Here is a 16,877-nt window from a genome sequence, read left to right on the forward strand (position 1 = left end):
AATGGAGGCATAGACTATTTTCTAAATGGGGAAATGCTTAGGAAACCAGAAACACAAAGAGACTTGGGAGTCATTGTTCAAGATTCTCTTAAGGTTAACGTGCAGGTTCAGTCGCAGTTAGGAAGGCAAATACAATGTTAGCATTCATGTCAAGAGGGCTAGAATACAAGAGCAGGGATGGACTTCTGAGGCTGTATAAGGCTCTGGTCAGACCCCATTTGGAGTATTGAGAACAGTTTTGGGCCCCGTATCTAAGGAAGGATGTGCTGGCCTTGGAAAGGGTCCAGAGGAGGTTCACAAGAATGATCCCTGGAATGAAGAGCTTGTCGTATGAGGAACGGTTGAGGACTCTGGGTCTGTATTCGTTGGAGTTTAGAAATATGAGGGGGGATCTTATTGAAACTTACAGGATACTGCGAGGCCTGGATAGAGTGGACGTGGAGAGGATGTTTCCACTAGTAGGAAAAACTAGAACCAGAGGGCACAACCTCAGGCTAAAGGGATGATCCTTTAAAACTGAGATGAGGAGGAATTTCTTCAGCCAGAGAGTGGTGAATCTGTGGAACTCTTTGCCGCAGAAGGCTGTGGAGGCCGGGTCATTGAGTGTCTTTAAGACAGAGATAGATAGGTTCTTGATTAATAAGAGGATCAGGGGTTATGGAGAAAAGGCAGGAGAATGGGGATGAGAAAAACATCAGCCATGATTGAATGGCGGAGCAGACTCGATGGGCCGAATGGTCTAATTCTGCCCCTATGTCTTATGGCCTTATAGAATATAGGAGAAGGAGGACATCAGTTGGATCCTTGAGTTCTATTATTCAGTGAGCACTGAGACCGAGCTCCAGGTACCTGCACTTTCCTGTATCCCTTAATACAGTTGGTTCAAAGAAATCTGTCTGTCTCGGATTTAAAATTAACAACTGAGCGAGCATTAATTGCCACTTGCAGAAGAGAGTTCCAAACTCCCACCACCATTTGTGTGCAAAAGTGTTTTCTAATTTCACTGATAGAGTCATAGAGCAATACAGCACAGAAACAGGCCCTTCGGCCCAACTGGTCCGTGCTGACCATGGTGCCCTCCCAGCTAGTCCTAAATGGCCGTGTTTAGCCCTCTAATCCTTTCCCATCCATGTCCTTATCCAAAGGCTTTTTAAATGTTGATCTTTCTCTACACCCTAGCTATGACTATAACACTACATTCTGCACCCTCCCCTTTCCTTCTCTATGAACGGTATGCTTTGTATGGTGTGCCAGAAACATTATTTTTCACTGTCCCAATTCATGTGATAAATCAAATCAAACGTTGTAATTGAACCTGCCGCAGCCGCTTTCTCTGGCAGCTCATTCCATATACATACCACCCTTTGCCTGAAAAAGTTACCCCTCAGGCCCCTTTTAAATCTTTCCCCCCTCACCTTAGAATCCCTACAGAGCAGAAGGAGGTCATTCGGCCCATCGAGTCTGCACTGACCACAATTCCACCCAGGCCCTATCCCCATAACCCCATGCATTTACCCTAGCTGGTCCCCCTGACACTAAGGGACAATTTAGCATGGCCAATCCACCTAACCCGCATGTCTTTAGAACCTATGCCCTCTAGTTTTCAATTCCCCTTCCCTGGGGAAAAAGATGATGTGCATTCATCCTATCTATCCCCCTAATGACTTTGTTTTTTTGTACACCTCAATAACAATAATAATACACCTCAGTGGTTAGAACTGCTGCCTTATAGCGCCAGGGTTCAATTCTGGCCTCAGGTCACTGTCTGTGTGGAGTTTGCACATTCTCCCCGTGTCTGCGTGGGCTTCCTCCGGGTGTTCCGGTTTCCTCCCACAGTCCAAAGATGCACGTGTTAGGCGGATTGGCCGTGCTAAATTGCCCCTTAGTGTAAGGGGGACTCGCTAGGGTAAATGCATGGGGTTGTGGGGATGGGCCCTGGGTGGGATTGTGGTTGGTGCAGACTCGATGGGCCAAATGGCCTCCTGCACTGTAGGGTTTCTATGCATGCTATTCTAAGGTCACCCCTCATTCTCCTACATTCCAAGGAATAAAGTCCTAGCCTGGCCAACCTCTCCCTGTAACTGAGGCCCAATAGTCCTGGCAGCATCCTCATAGATCTCCTTTGCACTCTTTCCAGTTTATCAATCCTGAAAGGTTTGGCTGTAGTTTTTGGACACTGCCCCCTAGACTCACCAACCAGTGGAAACAGTTTCTCTCCAGCTGCCTCATCAGTTCCAATGCATATCTTGTAAACTTTGTCCGTGACTCAGTGACTCCCGCAAGATAGCAACAGTCTTGTGATCAGACTGAAACAGTCCACAGTGGTGGAACTTGCACTCTCTTTGATAAGATTATTGAGATCAGGATAAGATTTTCCCTCCCAGTAAACGCACAGACGGCAAAAAGCTCACTGCATGCTACACAAGCTGAACACGCCGCCTTGTCTTGTGCGGCGTGTCACCTAGAGCTCAGGCAAATGGCTGCTGACACACTTGCCTGAAATTCAGATCTCATTACTGACGTCGTTCTCCCTTCCTGAGCCAGAAAGTTATGAGTTCAAGTTCCACTCAAGAGACTTGAGCACGTAATCCTGGCTGACACTCCCAGACACTCCCTGTTTGTGAACAGAATTCCCACTCACCTGAAGAAGGGGCTTGGAGCTCCGAAAGCTTGTGTGGCTTTTGCTACCAAATAAACCTGTTGGACTTTAACCTGGTGTTGTTAAACTTCTTACTGTGACACTCCCAGGTACAGTAAGACCATAAGACATAGGAACAGAATGAGGCCACTCGGCCCATCGAGTCTGCTCCGCCATTCAATCATGGCTGATATTTTTCTCATCCATTCTCCTGCCTTTCCCCCTTAATCAAGAACCTATCTATCTCTCTTTTAAAGACACTCAATGACCCGGCCTCCACAGCCTTCTGCAGCAAAGATTTCCACAGATTCACCACTCTCTGGCTGAAGAAATTCCTCCTCATCTCTGTTTTAAAGGATCATCCCTTTAGCCTGAGGTTGTACCCTCTGGTTCTAGTTTTTCCTACTAGTGGAAACACCCCCTCCACGTCCACTCTATCCAGGCCTCGCAGTATCCTGTAAGTTTCAATAAGATCCCCCCCTCATCCTTCTAAACTCCAATGAGTACAGACCCAGAGACCTCAACCGTTCCTCATACGACAAGCTCTTCATTCCAGGGATCATTAGTACTAAGTTCCGAGGGCACAGACTCAGAGTAAAGGAACAACCCTTTAGAACTGAGATGAGGAGGAATTTCTTCAGCCCGAGGGTGGTGAATCTGTGGAATTCACAGAAGCTGTGGAGGCCAGGTCATTGAGGTGTAAAGTTTATTTGTTAGTGTCACAAGTAGGCTTACATTAACACTGCAATGAAGTTACTGTAAAAATCCCCTAGTTGCCACACTCCGGCGCCTGTTCGGGGACACTGAGGGAGAATTTAGCACGGCCAATGCACCCTAACCAGCACGTCTTTCAGACTGTGGGAGGAAACCGGAGCACCCGGAGGGAAGTGTATTTAAGTCAGAGAAAGATAGGTTCTTGATCAATAAGGGGGTCAAAGGTTTCGGGGAGAAGGCAGGAGAATGGGGTTGAGAATCTTATCAGCCATGATTGAATAGCGGAGCAGACTCGATGGGCCGAATGGCCTAATTGTATTCCTATAGCTTAGGTCTCAATCAACATCATTAGAAGAGGCGATCAGGTCATTATCTGCTGGACGTTTGTGGGATCTTGCTGTGTAAGCATTGGCTGCTGCATTTCCTGCATGAAAGTGGAGGTGGGGGCGGAGGCAACTACACTTCGTAACTTCTTTCACTGACTATAAAATGTTTTGAGGCATTCTGAGGCTAGCGAAAGTTGCTACAGAAATGCACCTTTATTGTTATTGCTGTATTAGTGAAGTGCAAGCTGTGGTCGCTCAGCCCTGCGTGGCTCTGGCAGCGGGAGTGATAGGGTGTTGAACCTGAGCCAGGTTTCCTTCCACCGGTGGGTTATTTGGTCAGAAGGCCATCCCCACCCTTCCATTGTTGCTGCCTGCTCACTAATTCGATCTTAAAACACCACATAGCGGACATTCACTGAGCCCCTTTGCTTTCTCTAAGGAGCCGTTCTGTGTACATGTTACCCCCACGTCACACGTCAGGGACCCCCAGCAGCTGAGCACAGTGGGTAGTGCTGGAAGGAAGCCCAGTGATTGGGTGTAAGGTGACTCCAGCACCCCCTCCTCCTCCACAGCTGCTTTGCCCCAGCTCCCGGTTCAGCCCTGGGTGACTCCGTGCTGAGAGCCGGCTCTGCTGTCCTGCTGGGTTGGACCACTGTGGGGTTCAGAAGCACCGAGCACTCCTCTGCATTAGAGTGCCAGCTCCTCCCAGAGTAAATCCCCGTCCTCTTTTAGTTCACCCTGTTTCAGCCTTGGAGTCTCCCACCTCCCCCAGCATCGAAGCATTACACTGATGTTGGGTTAACTCGTGACAAGGAATTGAGTCGTGAGATAAATCTTTTCCCCCGTAACCCTTTACCATCCAGCTGTTTAGAGACTGGGCAGCAGACTGGCAGCTGGTTGGTGAAGGCTTCACCCGTCTGGAGGACAGTCGCTGGACTCTGCCACCCACTTGGGTGTTGCCTCTGTTAGGGGACTAAGCTAATGGGAGAGGAAAGAAGGAACTCACATTTCTACAGCCCCTTTCATAGAAACATGGAAGATAGGAGCAGGAGGAGGCCATTCAGCCCTTCGAGCTGCTCTGCCATTCATCACCATCAGGGCTGATCGTCCAACTCAATAGCCTAATCCTGCTTTCTCCCCATAACCTTTGATCCTGTTCGCCCCAAGCGCTATATCCAGCCGCCTCTTGAATGCGTTTCACATCTTCTGGACATCCCAACACCAGTCAGTTACTTTCGAGGTGTAGATCGTTTGTGTTTTATGAAGAAGTGCCGCAGTTAGGTGTGGCACAGTGGTTAGCACTGCTACCTCACAGCACCAGGGACCCAGGTTCAATTCTGGCCTCGGGCCACTGTCTGTGAGGAGTTTGCATGTTCTCCCCGTGTCTGCGTGGGTTTTCTCTGGATGCTCCAGTTTCCTCTTTGTCCAAAGATGTGCAGGTTAGGTGGATTGGCCATGCTAAATCGCCCCTTAGTGTCCAAAGATGTGTAGTAAATATATGGAGTTACATGGATTGTGTGGGAGGTGGGTGGGCCTGAGTAAGATGTTCTGTCAGCCGGTGCAGACTCGATGGGCTGAATGGCCTCCTTCTGCACTGTCGGGATTCTCTGATTGATGGTCTCTGCTACTTCCGGGTTTTACTTCCGGGTTTTTAATTTAAACTGAATCTGAATTCTCAAACCGCCTGGGTGGGGTTTGACCTTGCACTGTCCGGATTACTCCGGTGACTATCGGCACACGCGGAGCTGAACCGAAAATGAAAAAGCCCCTCGCTTTGTGTTAACCCGCAGCCTTCAAGCATCGGCTCTATGGCCCTGACAGAAGGAGCACTCAGTCAGCACGATCTCATCCGGGTGGTGTACAGTGACCTGCACCCTCAGAGGGAGAATTTCACAGCACAGAACAGGTAAGGGAAGCAGCACGGACTGATCCTTCTGCCCTGGTTCTCTCCCCCCCCCCTTTCCCTGGTCGCAGTCTGGACACTCCCACCTCAACAAACCTGGACACATGCTCACCCTCTCCCACCCCCGAGCTTTCTCAGTGCACATTGTTCCCCTAGTGTTTCACTGTGTGAGATTGTCAAGCCGACAGCCAGATTATTTGAAAGAAGGGTATTAAATATGGGCTTTCTGTTTAGACAAATGAGCAAACTGGCTTATTATGCTCCCTAGCCCACTGTGCAAGCTTTGTCATGATGTGGAGATGCCGGCGTTGGACTGGGGTAAACACAGTAAGAGTTTTAACAACACCAGGTTAAAGTCCAACAGGTTTATTTGGTAGCAAAAGCCATTAGCTTTCAGAGCGCTGCTCCTTCGTCAGATGGAGTGAAAATCAGATTTCCACTCCATCTGACGAAGGAGCAGTGCTCCGAAAGCTAATGGTATTTGCTACCAAATAAACCTGTTGGACTTTAACCTGGTGTTGTTACAAGCTTTGCCAGTCAGAGGACACCGTTTGTGTTGGTTTTCCCCACCCCGGTTTTCCCAATGGTTCCTCTCCAGACATCAGAATCTGCGGCCTTCCCAGAGGCATGACCTTTCCTTTGGGGTCGGCAGTGAATAAGCGGAGGGTTGTGGTGGTTTATCCCAGTTGCGTAGATGGCTAGAATGAGGTACAGAATGACGCCAACAGTGACGCAACAACCCCCGTGCCGGCTACGGCAGCTCATGGAGTCTGCCCTCTCGCCTTGCCCAATGTTTGCTGGGTGGTGCCCTCAAGGTTTCGATAACCAATGAGCTCCTCCTCTCAGCTCTGACGAAGGGTCATCCAGACTCAAAATGTTGGCTCTGTTCTCTCTGCACAGATGCTGTCAAACCAGCTGAGATTTTCCAGCATTTTCCTGTTTTTGTCTCCTCCTCCCTAATGGCAAGAGATGCCAATGGGCTGTGGCAAATAACCCGAAATGACCAGTTCTCAATATTCCCCTTGCCCTTTGGTGAGGCACTAACCATTTGCCGGTCTTTGCTCTGCCGATGCCCGGGGGCACGTGGCCAGATTGCCAGAGTCGCAGTGTAACTGAATCTGAGAGCCAGTGAAGCCATAGATTTTTGGAGCGGCACGGTGGCACAGTGGTTAGCGCTGCTGCCTCACAGCGCCAGGGACCTGGGTTCGATTCCCGGCTTAGGTCACTGTCTGTGTGGAGTTTGCAGGTTCTCCTCGTGTCTGCGTGGGTTTCCTCCGGGTGCTCCGGTTTCATCCCACTGTCCAAAGTTGTGTGGGTTAGGTGGATTGGCCATGCTAAATTGACCCTTAATGTTAGGGGGACTAGCTAGGGTCGGATGCATGGGGTTTTGGGGATAGGGCCTGGGTGGGATTGTGGTCGGTACAGACTCGATGGGCCAAATGGCCTTTTTCTGCACTGTAGGATTCTATGATTTATAACATGAGAGAGAAAGTCCAGGAACCTGTTAATATGAGGATTCACTGTGTGAGTGGCCTTGTATTTACAATGCCAGGTACTTGGACAGGTGTATAATGTTTGGTGATGTGCCTGTGTTTTTTCCCAGGTTCGAGGTGCTGAGTTTCCTCATGCTGTGTTATAATTCTACAGTGGTCTCCATGCCGAACTCTTCCTATCGCTCCCTATGCAGTGTGTGTTCGAGGTAAGTGATGTGAGTGAAGCACTAATCGTGGTTTATTTTCCAGCTCACTTTTAAAGAGTTTTTTTGGGGGTTAATTTTGTCACTTAGTTGAGGGGGGAACAGTGCAGGATGATGGTGGCGCTGTGGGCGAGTGTGGAGGGGGCCGGCGCTGTGGGCGAGTGTGGAGGGGGCATTGGCACTGGGAGAGTGCAGCGGGGATTGGCGCTGGGAGAGTGCGGGGGAGGTTGGGGGTGCGGGGGAGGTTGGCGCCATGGGAGGGGGTGGGGGAGGTTGGTGCAGTGGGAGGGGGTTGGGGGAGGTTGGCGCAGTGGGAGGGTCACGGGGGGGGTTGGCGCCGTGGGGGGTCACGGGGGGGGTTGGCGCCGCGGGGGGTCACGGGGGGGTTGGCGCCGTGGGGGGGCGCGGGGGAGGTTGGCGCCGTGGGGGAGGTTGGTGCCGTGGGGGGGGCGTGGGGGAGGTTGACGCCGTGGGGGTGCGCGGGGGAGGTTGGCACTGTGGGAGCTTAGCGCGTGGAGGTTGGCGTGGGGGAGCTTAGCGCCATGGGAGGGCGCGGGGGAGGTTGGCGCCGTGGGAGAGCGCAGGGTGTTTGGCCCGGGGGTGTTGGCACGGAGAGTGCGGGGGTGTTGGCACGGGGTTAAGAGTGTAGTGACACTGGTACAGTGCAAAGGAATTTGGCACTGGTACAGTGTGTTGGAGGTCGGCACCTTGGCGTGGTGCGGAGGAGGTATGTTCTGTGAGGCGGCACGGTGAAGGGTGGCACTGGGGCGCCGTGGGCACTGGTGGATTGGCATTGTGGTGCGGTGCAGTAGAGGTCAACACTGAGGCAACACGGTGGAGGTTGGCATTGGCGCAATGTAGTGGAGGTTGGCATGAAGCAGGGTGGGACCATGGTAAGCGCAGCCATGTGGAGTAAACAGAATGTGAGAGAGGAGGTGATAAATGGGGGAACCAGGTCTGGAGGGACGATGCCAGCTGTGGAGTTGGAGCTCTGGATGGGAGCTTGTGTCAACATTTCTCAGAAACAGGCGGCTGAATCCTTCCCCTTAATAAACGGCAGCTGTGGGAAGTGTTTCCGATTTTGTCAGCTGGGAATTGGAATAAAGTTTTACCCTGTTCTGCCAGCTAACGAAAGACAGACTTGCATTTCCATAGCGCCTTTCACCACCTCTGCTCATTACAGCCAATGAAGTGTAGCGGCTGTTGTGATGCAGGGAGCTGGGCTTTATGCACAGCAAGATCCCAGCGAGAGCGCTGCGATAATGGCCAGGCACTCAGCTTGAGTGATTGTGGTTTTAAAGCAGCATTACCAGCAGGATACCAGGAAGAATGACCCTGCTCTTCGCAATAGTGCCACGCGGCCAGTTCTGTCTGGGGCAGAGGGGCACCGTTTAGTGTCTCATCAGAAAGATGGCATTGGGAGTGTCAACTCACATCGCGGGGCCCGGCCACAAGCTTCTGATTCCGAGGTGGGAATTCCCCCCACGGAGCTGTGGCTGGCACAGTTGGGTTGAGTTTTTTTATCATGCTGTCCCCATGACCCTGTTCCTATTTGCTGCACTGATTCCAGCTTTCAGTTTTTCTTCAGTTTTTCTTTTGTGGGGGGAAGAGTTACAGAATTAACATCCGTCTCCGCGCGGTGAAATTGCACAATTTGTGGGTAATCTTTGTGGAAAGTGACATCAATCTTCAGTAATACAAAGCACTTCAGTTCCCAGCCCTGTCTTGGTGGGTTTGCACAGGATGATGGGCCGAATGGAGGTGGGGGGAGAGCAGGGGATTGGGAGTGAGGGAGAGGCTGGGGGCTGGGAGGGGGTAGAATGAAGGGGTCTCCATCAGACATAGGGGCAGAATTAGGCCACTCGGCCCATCGAGTCTGCTCCGCCATTCAATCATGGCTGATATTTTTCTCATCCCCATTCTCCTGCCTTTTCCCCATAACCCCTGATCCCCTTATTAATCAAGAACCTTTTTCTCGGAGGAGGTCACAGGGGCGAGAGGGTTAATGGCCCCTCTCTCTCGCTGTAAAGTTGTGAGCTTCATTGCAAATGCTGTTGGGAACCTCGATTTCTTGGACCAGGTTTTGGGAGGAGGGGGTGACACGGTGGCGCAGTGGTTAGCACTGCTGCCTCACAGGGCCAGGGACCCGGGTTCCATTCCGGTTTGGTCACTGTCTGTGCGGAGTTCTCCCCATGTCTGCGTGGGTTTCCTCCGGGTGCTCTGGTTTCCTCCCACAGTCCGAAAGACGTGCTGGTTAGGGTGCATTGGCCGTGCTAAATTCTCCCTCAGTGTACCCGAACAGGCACCGGAGTGTGGCGACTAGGGGATTTTCACAGTAACTTCATTGCAGTGTTAATGTAAGCCTACATGTGACAGTAAGAAATTAAACTTTGAACAGGTCCTGACTTCGATTGACAAGCATTTCACCCGGTGCTGTCCTGATCTGCAATCCTTCAGGCTACTCACTCGTTAGACCCAAGGGGGACTTTTGTACAATTTACTGAACTGTGGTCGCTACCCTAATCCAGGCTGTGTTTAAAAAGGTTCTGCATGACTGCCTTTTGAGCATATCAGGGTTCAGAAGCTGTTCATGATACCTGCCTGTTCTCTATCGTTAGGTTGTGTATTACTGGGTTCCCCCGACAGCGGCAGAAGGTGTGGAGTGAGACCTGCGGCCGGGTTATGCTGGACCCGGAGTTTATGGTGCAGCTGTTGTCTGGTGTCTATCATACCATGTGAGTAAGCGAGGCTTTGCTATCTATTGACTGGTTATTACCATCACCACCATTTGGGAAAAGTCCTTTCTCTCTCTCTACGCAGTATAAATGTGATTCTAACCCGCCAAGCCCCAGCAGCTGTGCTCCCACCCCTGAGCCCTGCCCCTCCCGATTCACAGGCACACCAGCTTAACTTGCCCTGTTTCAGCTGCAGCTCCTGCGCGCTGTTGTGACAATTAATGTTCCCTCTGGCGTCCCCTTTGTAGAATGGTTGCAGACAGAAAGGGGGCCCAACAGTATAAATATCACCCTGTTCCCCTTTGTCTTCAGCTCTGATGAAGGGTCACCCTGACTCGAAGCGTCAGCTCTATTCCCTCTCCGCAGGTACTGTCGGAACTGCTGAGCTTTTTGAACATTTCTTGTTTTTGTCTTCACTTAGCCTATCCAGTTCATGCTGGCTCTCTGAAAGAGCACCTCAGCAAGTCCCACTCCCCCTGTCCTTTCCCCATTGTCTGGTGCCATTTGTTCCACTTCTGATAATTATTCTCAGTTCTGAGTAATACTTGAAAGCCATCTGTCTCCACACTCTCAGACAGTGCATTCCAGATCCTAACCACTCGCTGTGTGAATCTGTCTCCACCACACTCTCAGACAGTACATTCCAGACCCTAACCACTCGCTGTGTGAATCTGCCTCCACCACACTCTCAGACAGTACATTCCAGATCCTAACCACTCGCTGTGTGAATCTGTCTCCACCACACTCTCAGACAGTACATTGCAGATCCTAACCACTCGCTGTGTGAATCTGTCTCCACCACACTCTCAGACAGTACATTCCAGACCCTAACCACTCGCTGTGTGAATCTGTCTCCACCACACTCTCAGACAGTACATTCCAGATCCTAACCACTCGCTGTGTGAATCTGTCTCCACCACACTCTCAGACAGTACATTCCAGACCCTAACCACTCGCTGTGTGAATCTGTCTCCACCGCACACTCAGACAGTGCATTCTAGATCCTAACCACTCGCTGTGTGAATCTGTCTCCACCACACTCTCAGACAGTGCATTCCAGATCCTAACCACTCGCTGTGTGAATCTGTCTCCACCACACTCTCAGACAGTGCATTCCAGATCCTAACCACTCGCTGCGTGAATCTGTCTCCACCACACTCTCAGACAGTGCATTCCAGATCCTAACCACTCGCTGTGTGAAGCTGCCTCCACCACACTCTCAGACAGTGCATTCCAGATCCTAACCACTCGCTGTGCGAATCTGTCTCCACCACACTCTCAGACAGTGCATTCCAGATCCTAACCACTCGCTGTGTGAATCTGTCTCCACCACACTCTCAGACAGTGTTCCAGATCCTAACCACTCGCTGTGCGAATCTGTCTCCACCACACTCTCAGACAGTGCATTCCAGATCCTAACCACTCGCTGTGTGAATCTGTCTCCACCACACTCTCAGACAGTACATTCCAGATCCTAACCACTCGCTGTGTGAATCTGTCTCCACCACACTCTCAGACAGTACATTCCAGATCCTAACCACTCGCTGTGTGAATCTGTCTCCACCACACTCTCAGACAGTACATTCCAGATCCTAACCACTCACTGTGTGAATCTGTCTCCACCACACTCTCAGACAGTACATTCCAGATCCTAACCACTCACTGTGTGAATCTGTCTCCACCACACACTCAGGCAGTGCATTCCAGATCCTAACCACCCGCTGTGTGAATCTGTCTCCACCACACTCTCAGATAGTGCATTCCAGATCCTAACCACTCGCTGTGTGAATCTGTCTCCACCACTTGTTACCTTCTGTGCTTCTGCTTTAATCGCTGTGCGCTGGTTTGTGTTCCTCTTTGCCAGTCCCTCAGTGATGTGATTGGCAGAAACAGGATCACGTCCAACCTGTCAGCTGACCACAGGCCGTTCTGCCTCGCCCGTTCGACCCCTCCTGTTGGCTGCTGTGTGTATTTGCTGCTGTATCGTTGGGTGTGTCTGAACTGAGAGTGATTTGCTTGCTGCGAGTGGGCTTGTTCTCAGAGCTCTGCCTCTCCCTACTCCCAGCCACACACCTCCACCAGCTCAACTCCCCACCCACGTTTCACCCTTGTCTCACGCGCATTTTACATTCTCTTTGTCATTCTTCCACAGATACAATGGAGAGTGGGAGCTGGGCCAAGAGGCACTGGAGGACCTCCTGTACCGGGCACAGTTAGAGCTATACTCTCAGCCGCTGCTGGTAAGCCAGAACTTCACCCATTATATCTGCATCTCAGCCCGCTGACAGGCGCTGCAGTACTCAGTGTCATTATAATACCTCATTGGCTGTGCAGTGACATCCCTGATGGATTCACCTGTCATCTCGACGGATGTGTGTTCAGCAGGGAAGCCTGAGATTCACCGTCTTGTCTGGTGTCATCCCGTAGGTGATGTTAAACCAAGACATTGATTCGCAGATCCAGTTATGATTATTACATATGTAGTCTCTGCTGGGAGGGAGAGTGAAGGCAGTAAGCTCACTCGTCCCGCGGGTACTCGACTCCGTTCTCTAACTGTTTGAGACTGCTCCATGACCAAGGCTTCTCTGTTTGGATCTGTCCAGCATTCTGTTAGTTTACCCCCTTGTGATGGGGCCCAGCTCTTGCCCTCTAAGTTTGGGAATGTCTTTGTGTGAGTGAGTTTGGGATGCTCTGGGCGGCACGGGTCCCTGTGCTCAGCTGGCTGTGGGCTACTATCTTGGGCACACGGGAATGAAGAGCTTGTCGTATGAGGAACGATTGAGGACTCTGGGTCTGTACTCGATGGAGTTTAGAAGGATGAGGGGGGATCTTATTGAAACTCACAGGATACTGCGAGACCTGGATAGAGTGGACGTGGAGAGGATGTTTCCACTAGCAGGAAAAACTAGAACCAGAGGGCACAACCTCAGACTAAAGGGACGATCCTTTAAAACAGAGATGAGGAGGAATTTCTTCAGCCAGAGAGTGGAGAATCTGTGGAACTCTTTGCCGTAGAAGGCTGTGGAGGCCAGGTCATTGAGTGTCTTTAAGACAGAGATAGATAGGTTCTTGATTAATAAGGGGATCAGGGGTTATGGGGAAAAGGCAGGAGAATGGGGATGAGAAAAATATCAGCCATGGCTGAATGGCGGAGCAGACTCGATGGGCCGAGTGGCCTAATTCTGCTCCAATGTCTTATGGTCTTACGGGAATCCAACGTGCAACCACCCCAGAGTAGCATACACCCACTGCCAGGTACGCAGCACCTTTGCAAGAGCCTCGGCCTAGGGGATGTTGAAGATGGATCTTAAGCAGCGACGGTGGAATGCATTCAGTTGCTTTATGTGAAGTTGGCAGCTTATCCAAACCTCACCACCATTGGGAAGTACAGTGAGAATCACTGACTGGTAGATTTATTTATTTATTAGTGTCACAAGTAGGCTTACATTAACACTGCAATGAAGTTACTGTGAAAATCCTCCAGTCGCCACACTCCAGCGCCTGTTTGGGTAACACTGAGGGAGAATTTTGGCACCTTAACCAGCACATATTTCGAACTGTGGGAGGAAACTCACGCAGACACGGGGAGAACGTGCAAACTCCACACAGACAGTGACCCAAGCCGGGAATCGAACCCGGGTCCCTGGCGCTGTGAGGCAGCAGTGCTAACCACTGTGCCAGCCCCTTGAGACGAACTGCACACTCTCTCCAAAGCCTGTGGGCGAACCGGCCGAATATCGAGCTTGCTTTGTCAGGCAATGGGTGACTTCATGAACCAAGTTGATGTTGTTGATGAGAACACGCTCCAAGAGAACAGCACCTCTGGAACTCTCCATATTCGAATCATTTCTTCCTGGTATGATACCTCCGGTTTCACTAATAAATGGGTAACACTAGTCTGGTGTGCGGGTACATGTGATGTGAGTGTACTGCAGTCGATGGCACAGTGGTTAGCTCTGCTGCCTCACAGCGCCAGGGACCCAGGTTCGATTCCTGGCTTAGGTCACTGTCTGTGTGGAGTCTGCACATTCTCCCCGTGTCTGCATGGGTTTCCTCCGGGTGCTCCGGTTTCCTCCCACACTCCGAAGATGTGTGGGTTAAAGTTTATTTATTAGTCACAAGTAGGCTTACATTAACGCTGCAATGAAGTTACTGTGAAATTCCCCTAGTCGCCACACGCTGGCGCCTGTTCGGGTCAATTCACCTAACCAGCACTGTGGGAGGAAACCGGAGCACCCGGAGGAAACCCACGCAGACATGGGGAGAACGTGTAAACTCCACACAGACAGTGACCCAAGCCGGGAATTGAACCCGGGTCCCTGGCGCTGTGAGGCAGCAGTGCTAACCACTGCGTCACCGTGCTGCCCAAGGATGCATTAGCCATGCTAAATTGCCTCGTAGTGCCCTGGGATGCATAGGTTAGTGATTAGCATGGTAAATATGTGGGGCTAAGGGGGTAGGGCCTGGGTGGGATTGTGGTCGGTGCAGACTCGATGGGCCAAATGGCCTTCTCCTGCGCTGTAGGGATTCTATGACCCTGTCCTCTCTCCTCCCACCTTGACTTTGGTCTTGTTTTTTGGCAGGTCGCCAATGCGATGAAGAGCTCGTTGCCCTTTGATGCTCCTGACGTTTCGAAGATGGGTCAGAGGTGTCTGCAGGTGGAGGTCACACCGACGATCCCTAGGATATCCCGTACTGCCATCACCACGGCCTCTATCCGGAGACACCGCTGGAAACGAGAAGGTAAAGCCGCCTGGGGAAACCTCGCCTTTGATCTTGGCGCGACTTTGACTGCGGGATATTAAACCTCTCCATGTGTCGAATTGTAAAACCTTCCCGCTGCTCTTTACAGCTTCAGGTCCAATTGGGAAGTCGAGCAGGTATGGTGGTGCCCCCTCTGCCCCGACGGAGCTGCTCTCAGGATGTTGCTCTGTCCTGGCGCCAGTGTTACCATTGTCCTGAGCTGTGTTGTCTCCCCCTGTCAGCGTACGTCCTGTTACCTCTGTGTGACCTTGGTGTTGTCTTCACCCCTCTATCCCAGCTCGCAACTGGATGGGGGAAAAGACTAAATGTTCTGTGTTGAATCCCAGATTGTGTAGATTACACGGCCGAGGTGGAGCTAAGCAACCCCTCCTCCCTAATCCGTTACTCGTCTGGATTGGCCGGGGTGCGCGAGAGGAGAGGGGAGGGGAGACGAGACCCCCCCTGGCTCTGTCCGCAGGAGGCGGCGCCATTGGCAACACCGGGTAGGCCTGCGATGAGGAAGTGGCGATCAGTGAGAATGCTGGAAGGCAGCCATGGCTGTGTGTCCCCTCGCTCCCCAAGCACGGCCAGTGGCTGTACCCCCGGGGGTGTTTCTACACATCCCCATTCGGCTCCATTGCTAACGGCAAGCTAAGGTTGAATCATTCTCATACCGTGCTGCGCTGCCTCAGGTCTCCTGTTTACGGGCTCATGCTCCCCTGCCGCTGTGCCAAATGGGCATGGGAAAGGGGCGATCTGGTTTGAAGCTTCACGGATGGGACTGTGCTCGTTGACTGACTGCATGCTCTCCCTCCTGCATCTTGTCCCCCCCTCCTCCTCCCTCCCCACCCAACCCTGACCCCCACTCCCCTCCCCTCCCCAAGCCCTGCCTTTGAATGCTGAGGCAGTTCCTCTCCCCTGGCTGTCCTTCGCATCTCAGCATTGCTGCTGTTTCTTGGTCATTTCCCAGTGGCAAATATGAGGCAATGTTACCATGAATCCTGGCTTTGAATCAAATACAGTTGCAGGAAGCGCGGAGTACAGCCAGTGTTCAGACACCTCAGTGATGGCACAGTGGCACCGTGGGTTAGTGCTGCTGCCTCACAGCGCCAGGGACCCGGGTTCGATTCCAGCCTCGGGTCACTGTGCGGACTCTGCATGTTCTCCCCGTGACTGCGTGGGTTTCCTCTGGGTGCTCCGGTTTCCTCCCACAGTACAAAGATGTGCGGGTTAGGTGGATTGGCCATGCTAAATTGCCCCTTGGTGTCAGGGGGATTAGCAGGATAAATGTGTGTGGGTTTACGGGAATAGGGCCTGGATGGGATTGTTGTCAGTGCAGACTCGATGGGCCGAATGGCCTCCTTCTGCACTGTAGGGATTCTATGAACCACCTCCTCGCCCTCACAACCCTGACATCCTCCAATCCGTGTACCTATCCTCTGACCCTCTGCCCTCCCTTTCGCCCCTCTGTCAGCCCCCATCCCTCATGCTCTCTCTCGCCACTCCCCACCTCCTCCCTCACTCAGGCTGGTGTGAGCCAACGAGGTGAGTATTGATGAAGAGGCGTCATCAAACAGCGACAACCCACAGCCTCTGGCAGCAGTCACTGGGCAGCAGTCACTGGGCAGCAGTCACTGGGCAGCAGTCACTGGGCAGCGACCCTGGCTGATTAACTCCCTCATATCCGTCAACACCAAAGGTTCTGCTCCTGAAATCCGCAGGGGGTGGAACTCTGGTCTTTACTGTTCTGTGTGTCATTCAACTGCTCCATAAATACAGCTTGTAACAGCCCATTGACACAACAGGTGCTGGAGCCAAGAAAGAGAGAGAGGCTGTGGGGTGAAAGAGGCACATGGCAGCTCAGAGATGGGGCAGGGCAGAGAGAGAGAGATTGGAACTCCGCAGAGAGAGAGAGGGAGAGATGGGACAGTGCGGAGAGAGGGAGAGAGATGGGACAGTGCGGAGAGAGAGAGGGAGCGAGATGGGACAGTGCAGAGAGAGCGGGAGAGAGATGAGACAGTGCACAGAGAGAAGGAGAGACGGGACAGTGCGGAGAGAGAGGGAGACGGGACAGTGCGGAGAGAGAGGCGGAGACGGGACAGTGCGGAGAGAGAGGCGGAGA

General features: G+C 52.0%; 1 protein-coding gene across 3 annotated transcripts in view; it reads left to right on the forward strand.

The window, feature by feature from the left end:
• Positions 1-16,877, forward strand: part of LOC144503919 (hyccin 2) — a 62,396-nt gene that overhangs the window by 34,156 nt on the left and 11,363 nt on the right. For 2 of the 3 annotated variants that reach the window (XM_078228996.1, XM_078228995.1), the window contains exons 6-11: positions 5,469-5,584; positions 7,185-7,280; positions 9,896-10,012; positions 12,165-12,252; positions 14,596-14,755; positions 15,103-15,258. In XM_078228996.1, the coding sequence (XP_078085122.1) occupies positions 5,469-5,584; positions 7,185-7,280; positions 9,896-10,012; positions 12,165-12,252; positions 14,596-14,755; positions 15,103-15,258 (733 nt within the window). The remainder of the gene's footprint in view (positions 1-5,468; positions 5,585-7,184; positions 7,281-9,895; positions 10,013-12,164; positions 12,253-14,595; positions 14,756-15,102; positions 15,259-16,877) is intronic. The other variant, XM_078228997.1, reaches the window with a different exon arrangement.

Source organism: Mustelus asterias, chromosome 14, assembly GCF_964213995.1.
Source record: "Mustelus asterias chromosome 14, sMusAst1.hap1.1, whole genome shotgun sequence".
NCBI classification, from domain to species: domain Eukaryota; kingdom Metazoa; phylum Chordata; class Chondrichthyes; order Carcharhiniformes; family Triakidae; genus Mustelus; species Mustelus asterias.